The sequence below is a fragment of the Brugia malayi genome (genome assembly GCF_000002995.4).
Source record: "Brugia malayi strain FR3 genome assembly, contig: Bm_013, whole genome shotgun sequence".
Taxonomy (NCBI): domain Eukaryota; kingdom Metazoa; phylum Nematoda; class Chromadorea; order Rhabditida; family Onchocercidae; genus Brugia; species Brugia malayi.
Window position 1 is genome coordinate 1 of NW_025062290.1, and position 16,120 is coordinate 16,120.

General features: G+C 29.8%; 1 protein-coding gene across 1 annotated transcript; it reads left to right on the forward strand.

The window, feature by feature from the left end:
* Positions 1–9,179: 9,179 nt before the first annotated feature.
* Positions 9,180–9,686, forward strand: Bm4942 (putative 52.8 kDa protein in BUB1-HIP1 intergenic region, putative; the record flags this gene model as incomplete). The annotated part of the gene is made up of 2 exons (XM_043082826.1): positions 9,180–9,198; positions 9,532–9,686. 2 exons carry the CDS (start codon positions 9,180–9,182, stop codon positions 9,684–9,686), a joined length of 174 nt encoding a protein of 57 aa, XP_042938760.1.
* Between the last annotated feature and the right edge of the window lie 6,434 nt (positions 9,687–16,120).

Consider the following 16,120-nt stretch of genomic DNA (forward strand, 5'->3'; position numbering starts at 1 on the left):
ATTCATGCCGTTTGTGTGCAAATATAATAATATCACAAAAAAACATTTTGATTAATTCATACCATTTCTCTACTGATATAATTATATTAATCATCCGTTGTGTGCATAACTATTCGACAGGACATTTGACTTAATATTCACCAGCACCCCGTGCGCCCAGCATCGCCCGTTTGTCCTGCAAATAATAATATCAATAAAGGAATTTTGATTAATTCATACCGTTTGTGTGCAAATATAATAATATCCACTAAAGACATTTTGATTAATTCATACCGTTTGTGTGCAAATATAATAATATCACAAGACATTTTGATTAATTCATACCATTTCTCTACTGATATAATAGATTAATACGCTTGTGTGCAAATATAATAATATCACTAAAGGACCATTTTGAATTAATCATACCATTTCTCTACTGATATAATAGATTAATTCATACCGCTTGTGTGCAAATATAATAATATCACTAAAGGACATTTTGATTAATTCATGCCGTTTGTGTGCAAATATAATAATATCACTAAAGGACATTTGATTAATTCATACCATTTCTCTACTGATATAATAGATTAATTCATGCCGTTTGTGTGCAAATATAATAATATCACAAAAAAACATTTTGATTAATTCATACCATTTCTCTACTGATATAATAGATTAATTCATGCCGTTTGTGTGCAAATATAATAATATCACAAAAAAACATTTTGATTAATTCATACCATTTCTCTACTGATATAATAGATTAATTCATACCGTTTGTGTGCAAATATAATAATATCACTAAAGGACATTTTGATTAATTCATACCGTTTGTGTGCAAATATAATAATATCACTAAAGGACATTTTGATTAATTCATACCGTTTGTGTGCAAATATAATAATATCACTAAAGGACATTTTGATTAATTCATACCATTTCTCTACTGATATAATAGATTAATTCATGCCGTTTGTGTGCAAATATAATAATATCACTAAAGGACATTTTGATTAATTCATACCATTTCTCTACTGATATAATAGATTAATTCATACCGTTTGTGTGCAAATATAATAATATCACTAAAGGACATTTTGATTAATTCATACCATTTCTCTACTGATATAATAGATTAATTCATACCGTTTGTGTGCAAATATAATAATATCACTAAAGGACATTTTGATTAATTCATACCATTTCTCTACTGATATAATAGATTAATTCATACCGTTTGTGTGCAAATATAATAATATCACTAAAGGACATTTTGATTAATTCATACCGTTGTGTGCAAATATGATATAATAGATTAATTCATACCGTTTGTGTGCAAATATAATAATATCACTAAAGGACATTTTGATTAATTCATACCATTTCTCTACTGATATAATAGATTAATTCATACCGTTTGTGTGCAAATATAATAATATCACTAAAGGACATTTTGATTAATTCATACCGTTTGTGTGCAAATATAATAATATCACTAAAGGACATTTTGATTAATTCATACCGTTTGTGTGCAAATATAATAATATCACTAAAGGACATTTTGATTAATTCATACCATTTCTCTACTGATATAATAGATTAATTCATACCGTTTGTGTGCAAATATAATAATATCACTAAAGGACATTTTGATTAATTCATACCATTTCTCTACTGATATAATAGATTAATTCATACCGTTTGTGTGCAAATATAATAATATCACTAAAGGACATTTTGATTAATTCATACCGTTTGTGTGCAAATATAATAATATCACTAAAGGACATTTTGATTAATTCATACCGTTTGTGTGCAAATATAATAATATCACTAAAGGACATTTTGATTAATTCATACCATTTCTCTACTGATATAATAGATTAATTCATACCGTTTGTGTGCAAATATAATAATATCACTAAAGGACATTTTGATTAATTCATACCATTTCTCTACTGATATAATAGATTAATTCATACCGCTTGTGTGCAAATATAATAATATCACTAAAGGACATTTTGATTAATTCATACCGTTTGTGTGCAAATATAATAATATCACTAAAGGACATTTGATTAATTCATACCGTTTGTGTGCAAATATAATAATATCACTAAAGGACATTTTGATTAATTCATACCGTTTGTGTGCAAATATAATAATATCACTAAAGGACATTTTGATTAATTCATACCGTTTGTGTGCAAATATAATAATATCACTAAAGGACATTTTGATTAATTCATACCGTTTGTGTGCAAATATAATAATATCACTAAAGGACATTTTGATTAATTCATACCATTTCTCTACTGATATAATAGATTAATTCATACCGTTTGTGTGCAAATATAATAATATCACTAAAGGACATTTTGATTAATTCATACCATTTCTCTACTGATATAATAGATTAATTCATACCGTTTGTGTGCAAATATAATAATATCACTAAAGGACATTTTGATTAATTCATACCGTTTGTGTGCAAATATAATAATATCACTAAAGGACATTTTGATTAATTCATACCGTTTGTGTGCAAATATAATAATATCACTAAAGGACATTTTGATTAATTCATACCGTTTGTGTGCAAATATAATAATATCACTAAAGGACATTTTGATTAATTCATACCATTTCTCTACTGATATAATAGATTAATTCATACCGTTTGTGTGCAAATATAATAATATCACTAAAGGACATTTTGATTAATTCATACCATTTCTCTACTGATATAATAGATTAATTCATACCGTTTGTGTGCAAATATAATAATATCACTAAAGGACATTTTGATTAATTCATACCGTTTGTGTGCAAATATAATAATATCACTAAAGGACATTTTGATTAATTCATACCATTTCTCTACTGATATAATAGATTAATTCATACCGTTTGTGTGCAAATATAATAATATCACTAAAGGACATTTTGATTAATTCATACCGTTTGTGTGCAAATATAATAATATCACTAAAGGACATTTTGATTAATTCATACCGTTTGTGTGCAAATATAATAATATCACTAAAGGACATTTTGATTAATTCATACCATTTCTCTACTGATATAATAGATTAATTCATACCGTTTGTGTGCAAATATAATAATATCACTAAAGGACATTTTGATTAATTCATACCGTTTGTGTGCAAATATAATAATATCACTAAAGGACATTTTGATTAATTCATACCATTTCTCTACTGATATAATAGATTAATTCATACCGTTTGTGTGCAAATATAATAATATCACTAAAGGACATTTTGATTAATTCATACCGTTTGTGTGCAAATATAATAATATCACTAAAGGACATTTTGATTAATTCATACCATTTCTCTACTGATATAATAGATTAATTCATACCGTTTGTGTGCAAATATAATAATATCACTAAAGGACATTTTGATTAATTCATACCGTTTGTGTGCAAATATAATAATATCACTAAAGGACATTTTGATTAATTCATACCGTTTGTGTGCAAATATAATAATATCACTAAAGGACATTTTGATTAATTCATACCGTTTGTGTGCAAATATAATAATATCACTAAAGGACATTTTGATTAATTCATACCGTTTGTGTGCAAATATAATAATATCACTAAAGGACATTTTGATTAATTCATACCGTTTGTGTGCAAATATAATAATATCACTAAAGGACATTTTGATTAATTCATACCGTTTGTGTGCAAATATAATAATATCACTAAAGGACATTTTGATTAATTCATACCGTTTGTGTGCAAATATAATAATATCACTAAAGGACATTTTGATTAATTCATACCGTTTGTGTGCAAATATAATAATATCACTAAAGGACATTTTGATTAATTCATACCGTTTGTGTGCAAATATAATAATATCACTAAAGGACATTTTGATTAATTCATACCGTTTGTGTGCAAATATAATAATATCACTAAAGGACATTTTGATTAATTCATACCATTTGTCTACTGATATAATAGATTAATTCATACCGTTTGTGTGCAAATATAATAATATCACTAAAGGACATTTTGATTAATTCATACCGTTTGTGTGCAAATATAATAATATCACTAAAGGACATTTTGATTAATTCATACCGTTTGTGTGCAAATATAATAATATCACTAAAGGACATTTTGATTAATTCATACCGTTTGTGTGCAAATATAATAATATCACTAAAGGACATTTTGATTAATTCATACCATTTCTCTACTGATATAATAGATTAATTCATGACCGTTTGTGTGCAAATATAATAATATCACTAAAGGACATTTTGATTAATTCATACCATTTCTCTACTGATATAATAGATTAATTCATACCGTTTGTGTGCAAATATAATAATATCACTAAAGGACATTTTGATTAATTCATACCGTTTGTGTGCAAATATAATAATATCACTAAAGGACATTTTGATTAATTCATACCGTTTGTGTGCAAATATAATAATATCACTAAAGGACATTTTGATTAATTCATACCGTTTGTGTGCAAATATAATAATATCACTAAAGGACATTTTGATTAATTCATACCGTTTGTGTGCAAATATAATAATATCACTAAAGGACATTTTGATTAATTCATACCATTTCTCTACTGATATAATAGATTAATTCATACCGTTTGTGTGCAAATATAATAATATCACTAAAGGACATTTTGATTAATTCATACCATTTCTCTACTGATATAATAGATTAATTCATACCGTTTGTGTGCAAATATAATAATATCACTAAAGGACATTTTGATTAATTCATACCGTTTGTGTGCAAATATAATAATATCACTAAAGGACATTTTGATTAATTCATACCATTTCTCTACTGATATAATAGATTAATTCATACCGTTTGTGTGCAAATATAATAATATCACTAAAGGACATTTTGATTAATTCATACCGTTTGTGTGCAAATATAATAATATCACTAAAGGACATTTTGATTAATTCATACCATTTCTCTACTGATATAATAGATTAATTCATACCGTTTGTGTGCAAATATAATAATATCACTAAAGGACATTTTGATTAATTCATACCATTTCTCTACTGATATAATAGATTAATTCATACCGTTTGTGTGCAAATATAATAATATCACTAAAGGACATTTTGATTAATTCATACCATTTCTCTACTGATATAATAGATTAATTCATACCGTTTGTGTGCAAATATAATAATATCACTAAAGGACATTTTGATTAATTCATACCATTTCTCTACTGATATAATAGATTAATTCATACCGTTTGTGTGCAAATATAATAATATCACTAAAGGACATTTTGATTAATTCATACCATTTCTCTACTGATATAATAGATTATTTCATACCGTTTGTGTGCAAATATAATAATATCACTAAAGGACATTTTGATTATTTCATACCATTTCTCTACTGATGTAATAGATTAATTCGTACCATTTCTATGCAAATAAAACAATATCACTAGAAGACGTTTTTAATTAATGGTTTTGTTTATTAGGATTGAATTTATATGAGTGAGGATTGGGTGTGTCTGAGATAAAATCACATGTGTAAAGAATTTAAAGTGTTTACTACGAAGAGATTTAAAATACATATGTGAGTGCTGTAGGATTGTTTACAATTTAAAAAGAGAGATGATTTTTGATATTATGAAATTGGTTAGAAGTTTTCGCGAAATCATAATTCGCGACATTCCCGAAGGGGGAGAGAAATTGTTTTAAGATGTAATTTTGAGAGAGTGATTTTGAGGTATATAGCTAAATGTACGGAGTTTAATAGGTGGGATTTCTTCTTTAGTTAGGAATTGAGTGTGTGGTGATTCTGTAGAGAGAGTAATAATGGTAGCTTGATTTGAGTTTCGTTTTGAAGTATTACAAAGGAGGGATTGAACTAATTTAGAATTTTTTAAATTTACACCTAATTTAAATTTACACTTAATAAAAATAATGACAATGCATTCTTTTTGTATATTAGAATTGAATTTATATGAGTGAGGATTGGGCGTGTCTAAGATAAAAATCATATGTGTGAAGAATTCGATGTAAAATAAAAGCTAACTTCAATTTTACATAAAAGTCATATGTGTGAAGAATTGGAAGTGTTTACAACGAAGAGATTAAAATGAAAGCTAATTTCAATTTTACAGAAAAAATTACATGCATGAAGAATTGGAGGTGTTCATGTGTGAATACCGTAGGATTGTTCACAATTAAAAAAAAAGGAGAGATGATTTATGATACTATGAAATTGGTTAGAAGTTTTCGCGAAATTATAATTCGCGACACTCCCAAAGGGGGTGAGAAATTATTTTTTTAAGATGTAATTTTGAGAGATTGATTTTGAGCTAAATGTATGGAGTTTAATGGATGGGATTTCATTCTCTCTTAGTTAGGAATTGAGTATGTGGTGATTCTATATGGAGAGCAATGATATAGCTTGATTTGAACTTCGTTTTGGAGTATTACAGAAAAAGGATTGAACTAATTTAAATTTCCATTTAAGAATAATTAAAATAGTTAATATCGTCACGATAATTATACAAACAGAAATCAATTTCCAATGTGTTATCACGTTTTCAAATTCTTCTTCTATCGGTAGAACAATTTCGTTGAATTTCCTTTCCATTTGTTCGATAATTTCTTCTCCTTCTTCAGAAATTTTTATTAAATCTCCTTTGAATACGATGTTTTCGATTGTCGGTCGTTCTGATTTACAAGGAGCCACCATCAAATTCTCGTTAATCCTTTTAGCTATCACATCGTTTCTTTGAAGTATTAGTTTCGCCTTTTCCATCGTATAGAAGAATTTCTCATTGGGTTAATATGAAGTTTGATGTTGATTAACAGTTGACTTCTAACCATTCATAGGAGTATTGTATTTCTTTATTCATTATCCATTGATTAGGAGAAGATTGAATTAGTCCAATTCCATTCATTTGTTTTCGAACATTTAAATATCTGTTACATCGGCTGTAGTTTGCAAATTTTTAGCACTTCTTGTTCGTCGAGCAATGGGTTCTTCCGGTTTATCTTCCACCTTTTCTTCTTTATCTTCAGTAGCATCTATTTCCATAGGATAAAGCATATTTATTGATCGATCGATTTGTTTTCGATTGTCGGTCATTCTGATTTGCAAGGAGCCACCATCAAATTTCTGTTAATTCTTTTAGCTATCACATCGTTTCTTTGAAGTATTAGTTTCGTGGCAAGGGTAGGATTGCTGATTGACAACCATTTGATTAACAGTAATAAGTTATTCCTGTTTTGGCAACTTCTTTGCTGTGTTTCTTTGAGTTGTTGAATGAATTCTTGTCTTAATGAATCGAAGAGGTATTGAAGCTTTACGTTTTCAGGATCGAACCTTTTATCAGGAGACTTTTCCATCAACAATAGTTTATTTGTTACTTTTCATTTGAATGTTGTAGTAGAGTTTGAGTCATCTTCAACATCTACTTCAATAACTATATCGCCTTGCATTAAAAGTGGAGAGGTGAATCTACAATTTTGGTGTTTAATATAGGGGGTTTTCATTAATTATAAGCGATGCCTGTAGCTCGTCGATGATGAAGTGTTTGTTATACTTTGTAGCTTTGAATCTTTTGATCTTTCGATACAGACAATGATTGGTTGTATCGTTGCCAGTATTTGTTATACATTCCCCCGTGTCAAACAATCCTTTATATCGTCAAGTTAGAGACTAACCCTCTTCCATCGTATAGGAGAATTTCTCATTGGGTTAATATGAAGTTTGATGTTGATTAACAGTTGACTTCTAACCATTCATAGGAGTATTGTATTTCTTTATTCATTATCCATTGATTAGGAGAAGATTGAATTAGTCCAATTCCATTCATTTGTTTTCGAACATTTAAATATCTGCAGAATTGTGAGGAAGTTGCAGTAGTAGACGTATGATCTGATACTACCGATAGTGATATTCTAAGAAAAGCTTTCGTGCATACAGTCCGTGTAATGTTGCTACATTTTATAGCTGGTATACTTACATGCGTGTGTGTGTGTACAATCCACTTTGTGATATGTAGGATTTTTTGTTAATAATTTCTTCACAATTCCATTTTTCAGGAATATTAAAGGGCACTCCAGTAATTCAATTACAGCTGTTGTTTGCTAATACTTGTCGTGTTACTAACAATATCATTGTTATTAATGATAGAGTATTTATCAAAAGATTAGACTTGTCTTTTGCATCGACTGTAGTTTATGATTTTTTAGCACTTCTGATTCGTCGAGCAATAGGTTCTTCCACTTTTTCTTCTTTATCTTCAGTAGCATCTATTTCCATAGGATAAAGCATATTTATTGATCGATCGATTTGTTTTCCATTCGGTAATTGTATTGTTGCACTCCTTATTTTTCCATCCCATCCTCGATTAATTTTTATTATGCTTGCCAATTTCCATACACCACGAGGTATTTCTGGTTCATTTAGTAATACTATCTCATTTTCATGTGGTACTCTTTTTTCTACTATTCTAGGTGATTTTAATTCTCTCTGTGTGCGTTCTCTAAGACTTGTAAAATATTCTTCTTTCCACAACTTCCAAAAGACATCTAATGTGGTAAGAGTGGTAGTCCAATACTTGATTAACTTATCTTTAGTCTTTATTGTATAATTGGGTATATTCATCTTGATCACTATCATAATTTATTGGTAGATCTAATGAAGCCATAGGTGATATAAAATCAATTGGACGAATGATTCTGTAGTCGTCAAACCCTACATAAGTTAATGGACGGGTATTAAGGATTCCTTCTATTTCAGCTATTAATGTTATTAATTCTCCTTCCTTTAGAAGTTTTCTTCCTATTGCTCTTCTTAATGCCTTTTTTGATAGCATATTGGTCATCTATTCCACTAGTGATTCCACATTTCGGAACTTTTTGACTACTAACAGGTAGAAGTGTCTTCTATTTGTCTTTCAAACTACCATCCTTCACTATATCGATAATATTTTCTTGCAGAAATTTAAGTGTTAGTAGATCAATTATATAACAATTTAGCAAAGCCAAAATAAATCAATCGACTACTAAGGAGTAATTTGTGATTAGTAATGGAGTAATTTGAAATGTATTATTTCAAATTTATAATGTTTAGTCGATCAGTTACATCTAATTTATTATTTTGACAGGGCAGAGGAATGCTGTTACAAGAAAACTGTTCGTGTAACATCCAAAGGGTATCAAGCTAATTCAACGATTGTCCGAGATATATACATCAAATTTAGTCCCATCCGTCATACGACTGTGGCGTATAGGTACTTCTGTTTTGTAAGAAGAGATTCCCATGGCATTAGAACTGGGGTAAGAATGTTATACAGCTACGTTATTTCATAAGTCTGAAATTTAAAAACTATATTTTTCCATCTTTATCAGTTAGCTTGATACATATTATCAAGGGAATACGACTATATATAAGTCCTAAAGAGATTTCTTCGGGTTGAAGTACTAATAATTCTTAACAATTTGGCTCTAATGCTTCCTGCTTTACAGATTTACATCATTTTACAAGATGCTGGAGAACAGCTAGTCGAAAAGCATTTTGGATCATCGATGTTACACCCGACGTTCTATTTTGTTTTGAATTTTGGTGTAGATCAAACGATCCATTGAACTCTACCATAAAGTTTGCAATTCATTCTCATTAGTTCAACGTTAAAATACAAACGCAATCAAAAAAAATTTATGGTCAAATGACTGTAAGCTAAGGGATAAATGGCATGTATTAGTGGGATACAGACTCTGAAATATTTGGGAAACATTAATATGAAGGTATTTTGCTATGAGAATGTAGATTTCTGGAACGGAAATATTTCTTTTTTTTCTTTCGTGTGATTATTTTTTCTTTTAAATGAATTAAGATTCATCCGTTTTCAAAATGAGCATGCATTTATGAATATTGCTTCAGCATCATGTTCGCATTATTTCTGACTTTTCCAATCTATTGACAACATAATAGGCGGTGTGGGAAGCATATGTTCGATGCGTGCTGATGCTTTAGTGTGTACAGTCATTATTATACTTTTCAATAGAAAAATTTTGTTAAATCTTATTTCTGTGTAAAGGTAGAAGTCGGGTCTATAATAAATGAAGGTTGTCTTTATCATGAGGACAATATGATATGAATTGAAATTTGGGATATTTACTCAACAAGGATTATCTCACTTTTGAATTTCAGGAAATGCTCTGTGATTTGTACTTGCAACAACTGATGATTGGGTGGGTAATATTTTTGACAAAATTAATCTTATTACACTTGTAACTTTTTGATTTCCAGGATTTATGAGAAATTTCTATCACACTGTTATTAAAGAGCGGTTAAATCTATGAATTTTTATTCTCTAAGTAAAGTTTGAAATTTAATTTTTTAGTTTTCAAATGTAAATTACATGTAATTTCGTTACATTTTTAGGTACCCAGAATGAATGAGCTTATAATTATTCATCAGTTTTCTTTCTCTTAGGTATGAAATATGAAGCTGTACATCCAATAATCATTTGTTGCATATGAAAGTCGTCTTAGCCCTAACCAATGTTTTTTTGTATTTATACATGAAGCAATGGCTCATGAACCGCCAGTTGTTGTTTATACGCATTTATGAAAAAGATTGCCAAAAATCTTGACGTTAGTTGGATTTTTTGCTATCTTCAAGTTAAATTTGCTAAATGGAATTGTCATTTACATATTTTGTCATTTATTAGTTAACATTCTTCAGAAATCTTCAGGATCAGTGTTGATGGATATGACCACATTCAGATGACAGTATCTTTCAGAATTCGCATGTGAATTTCTTAGTAGTATTTAAAGGAAATTGTGGAACTGTTTCCTTATAGTTTTCTTACATCTTATTTGACAGTGATAGTGATAGAAATGACCATGTAATAGATAACTTATTGAAAGCAAATATATAGTTTGCTATAGATCATTTATTCTATAACAAAATTTAATTCTGTCAACTTTCAGGATATAATGAATGACGCCGATATACTTGAGGATTCCATACCATCAACACAAACAAGTTTTTGCTATCTTCATATCATTTCAATGCACTTAATATTAGTTTTTTAATTAGAATAATATCTTTAAAACTGAATATTACACTTTTATGGTAAGATGTTGGCAAATATTTTGTGTTTTGGCTTTTTTTCAATTCAAGACTATTTATTTAATAACTTCTGTGCCAACTGCTTCATGTACCATTTCAATGGCGGTAACATTGACTTTTTCAGAAGAGATGGAAGGACGTTGTTGTTCATCTCAGAAGTATCTGGGATCTCAAAACATCGTCGAATTTTAGTTATTAATATCCACAATTCGTGTTGCTTGTTTGCTTTAAATCAGCTATAATAATTATAGGGTTACTTAATATCGATCTGGGTAATATGTGGGTAATATGTTGATAAAGTGGGTAATTACAGAGATTTCAAACACCAACTCGCACATACGCGTATTACAATTTTATCACCTATGCCTTATTTTCGTAACTAGTTTTTAGATCCCTTAAATGTGCAGCACTATCTGTAAAACGTTTCTTTATCGTGAGGTTAAGAAACGTGAGGTTGAAAATAAAAGTATTGCAAGAATAATTAATGTCAAATACTTCCTAATGTAATCGGGAAAGTTAAAGTGATGACTTTCTTCATATCATTTAGTTTAGTGATACCTCATGTATTTCTTTGAATGGTCATGAAGTTTTATGATTTAAATCGTATCGATTTGGATTTTTCAATGAAATCGGATATTACTGAATGTGTTACACGATAGTAGTATAGAAACCAAATTCTTGCTTCAGCGGCATAGTGGTTTAATATGACATGTGGCGAACATATTGAAGAAAAGAAAACAGAATAAAAAAAGAATTGGTGAAAGATTATTGGCTGCGTGTGAGAAAAATGAATTCTTTAAAAGCGATATTAGAATAGTCGAGCTCGTATGATTGTTTTTATTGGATCATTTGAACAAAATGTTAACAAGTAAGTTATGCAGTGGTGTTTTTGCAAATAATTGAAAGCAATGTCTTAAACGGAAAATATAGCTCGAGGTAGATGAATAAGGCCTTAATTTGCCTCAATCTTTTATCTTTCTGTTATTGAGATGATATTTGATGGAGTTGTTAACCAATACAGGCTTCTTAAATTTGATGAAAATGAAATTTTGTTGCTTCGCAGAGAGAATTAGTCGTATAATTCCTTCCTAATATGATATACGAGAATATTCCTTTTCAATAAATCTTGAAAATTATTTACAGGCGTGAAAAAATTTTTAGATTGTTATGCATTTGGCTGTTCGTTATTTGCTGGAATGTGTTTGAGTTACTATGTTTGAGATACTCAGTAAAACATTCTGCATTCTGTTGGTTGGTAGTTTACTATTATTGCATGCATGATATTAGTTTATTATGAAGCGTCAGATGAAATGTAATTACTAAGCTGAATAATCTTCCATTATTTTACGCTGATGTACTCGTGAACGGTGAGATGCGAACTAACTTTTGTTTATTATACCCTTTTCACTTTATTACTGATCTTTTTCAGTTTAATAGTTTTATTGACTGTCACACCCTTTTAGCTGTCTTAGAAATCCTTTTTGTCTTTTTAAAACTCGATTTTACCCAGCGCACTGTTACTATGTTTGAGATACTCACTAAGTTTTGCTTCCTGCTTTCACTTTTTCAATTATTTCGTATTTGTAATTAAAAATTTAAACTATTTTATCTCATGGAGGCTATTTAATTTAAATTATGATTTTAATTTGCTTGGATTTTCAAGCTGCATAGATATTTTGCATTTATTTTAGAAAATTTTCATCTCCGAAATGGCGCAGAAATTTATGCCGTAAATTGGAATTACAAAAACAAAGGAAATATAAAGTAATTACGGAGTAATGATGAATTATCTGTATTGATTAGATCAAATTATTGTATGCACTTGATGTATTAAAGCATTTAGGATTTCTTTACTTAAGAATGACAAGTAATAATTATAAGTAAACTATTCAGTCCATCAAAAATTTACAAAAAAAAAAATTAAAAAAATTTACTCCTTTACGAATTTTTGTGACGGTTGTTAAGTTCTATTAAATTAGTTGTGGGACTTTTTTCAATTATTTGAGTTTATGTGACTTGACGGTTATAATTATAATTTACTGTTGATTGGTGTGCAGCTAAATTTGGTTATATGTGAAATACCAAGTTTCAAATTCATACTATGCTACTTATGAGAAATTCAATTAATATATTCAGAAAGGAAAAATAATTGCAATTAATTCAAGCGTTATTATAATAGGAGGCAAAGAGAATATTTGCATAAGAATGGTAATTAGCTGGTCTGTTTAGACGTGTGTTTCTTTTATTTTCATCATCTATTGATTTTGTAGAAAAATTTGACTATATGCAATCTTTGACTCTCAATATCTCACTTCTTAATTATTCCAATCTCTTCTCAGATATTTCTGAAAGATAGTGGATTCAGATGCTGATTTGATCTCATGCTTCAACTTTTTTTTTTTCCTGATTCGACCTCATACTTCAACTTTTCTTTTTGATGAAATGTGAAAGTGAATAATGCGGCAGTTCATGATTGGAAAATTGAAGAAAACAGAAAATCAAGCTTATATTTTTATTTAATCTTTGCGAATTTCATACATAGTTACTCTTTCTAATTAGGGTTCTTGTATTTTAAAGTGCAGACAGGAATTATATACTTCCGATATGATATTTCCCTCTGCATGGTCATTTCTCACTGTAGGGATCTCTTACTTTATGATTAATGAAGCATTTCCTAACATTTGTTATATTGCAAGCGTATTTCATCGTCTTATTTATTGGCAAATTGTATATTTGGTACAAAGCATCGCCTGCAGATCAATGAATTAATGCTGGAAGAAAACAAAAGAATTTTTCGTTTCCTTTGATTTGTTATTTATTTAATTATCAATCTTTTCAAGAAATTCAATGATTCGGAAGGAAAAGAATCTATGTAAATGTCATTTGGAGAACGAAGTGTTCAGGACTCATACATATCAAATACATACTGAGAAAATTGGTCTTTTTTTTGGGGGGAGGCAGGAGGCGAATGGGTGGGAAGATTTGAGAATCCAAGTGGAAAATGCCAGTCATTAAAGCAACCCTGACTTTCAGGACCGACTTCTATCTTTTCGTATCTTTTCACAAAAACCTTTGTCGATTTTAATGTCTACTCCATTTCAAGTTGATAATTTCCACTGCAAAATCAAAATTTTCTTTGGGGCTTTATACTGTATTTTTCAACTAGATAATGCTGTTAAAAGTTAAGTTCCAATTCTACTTTAACCTACATTTCGTCAAAACGGCCAATTTCTACAGTACAACCAGCTGTCGTGAAAGACGAAATATTTAAATTATTATATCCAAAACTAACAAATTCCTCTTATCTAATTCCTCTTCCTCACACAACAAAAACCCTTTGTTAGTAAAAATCCTTCGTTAGCAAACCCTTTGTTAGCAATTAGCAGTCTTTGTTTCACATCAGTTAAATATCCTCTGCCGGATATCTGGTCAGCTCAGTTCTGCATATAAACCATCGTCCTCCATACGGTGGTTCATTCTGCATTTTGGGGTGGTTTTGATATCATTTTAATGTTTTATAATTATGTCTTTCGTTACGCGTTTGTTAATCGGTGTAGCATCCGTACGATATGTATAAAGCGCTATTATTTGCTTCATGTTAAATAAAGGTTTAATTACCCAAGTTTGAGGTTTCACGACACCAGCACTCTTGTATCCACTGCGGTGTGCTTATGTCAGCACATCGTAAATCCTTTTCTGTGAAGCCGTCGCCATGCTGTGTATATTACTTGACTATATTTTTTTCTTGACTGAATTTCTAGAAGAAATTCGGTAAAAATTAGTTAACACAGGGCATTGAAAAAAATCATTGCAAATTTATTCCGTGTTATGGAAATGGGAATTTATGCATCTGCTAAACCCACCCACTCACTTTGTCACACACCTAACTCTCGGTCATGACACGACCCAAATGCGCAGCGCCATCCGCAATGCAAAATGTCACATGACTTCACATATACGCTGCGAAGGGCTACTGTTGCAGCGCTAAAGCACGTGTAGATAACGTTAATTTCGGGATTGCATTACACGGAACAGATATAGGGGAGTGAGATTAAGTGATTGGCAGCTTCATTTAGCACTAGAATTAATATAAACATTGTCTTAAGTAGCAATCATTATCTGAGAGGGAAAGGTTTTGAAGCGAAAACATTTGATGACCCGCTTATTTGGACGGTTAACGGCAGGAATTCAGACGAGTGTGGGCGTGCGTTTTCTTTTTGCTTGACATGCGTTACACTTTTGTTTCTATTGAGTGTGTGTGTATATTGCTAACTGCAAGAGCAAAATGAGGTCTTGGAGGAGATGTTGGCTAATTAATGCTGTTAGCTTTGCTGCATAGTATGTAGATTTTCCTAAGTTATTCGCTTGTGTATGTGCAAGACGAGTATTACCTATATATGTAGTTATTTCATTTTCGTTACGTCGCTCATACTTCACTCATATATAATTGTATATATCCAACTGAACAGAAAATAATTTACATTACTGATACATGCTAAGTAGATAATTTCACAGATTTCTTTACTTGCTTAGTTAATAGTTTTGTCTCTTAAGCATTTTATCATAAAAAATAATATGCCAATTGAACTTGGAATAAAGTATTTGGATAAAATGTTCATGTTGGATAAAATGTTTGAGTACATAAATTAAATGATTTCCAGAAGTTTGAAGATTAGCATACCTGATGCTAACGAAAATATCGAGGAATCCGATCCGTTGATAGCCGTAGGCAGCGGTAAAATCAAGGAATAAATGAAAAAATGAATCATAAAGGAATTTTCAAGGATTTTCTGTTTGCGACATTGTAGTTACCTTATGGTATTTATCTCTGTATTTATCTTTAGCAACCCTAATCAGTAATGCAGGTATTATAACAAAAGCAATCGACAGCAATTGTTTATGCAGTAGTGTTGTGGTGGGTGCTTAAAGTGAAAAATTTCTGTTGGTATCAATCGCTGTTGGCTTTTCTATCATTTC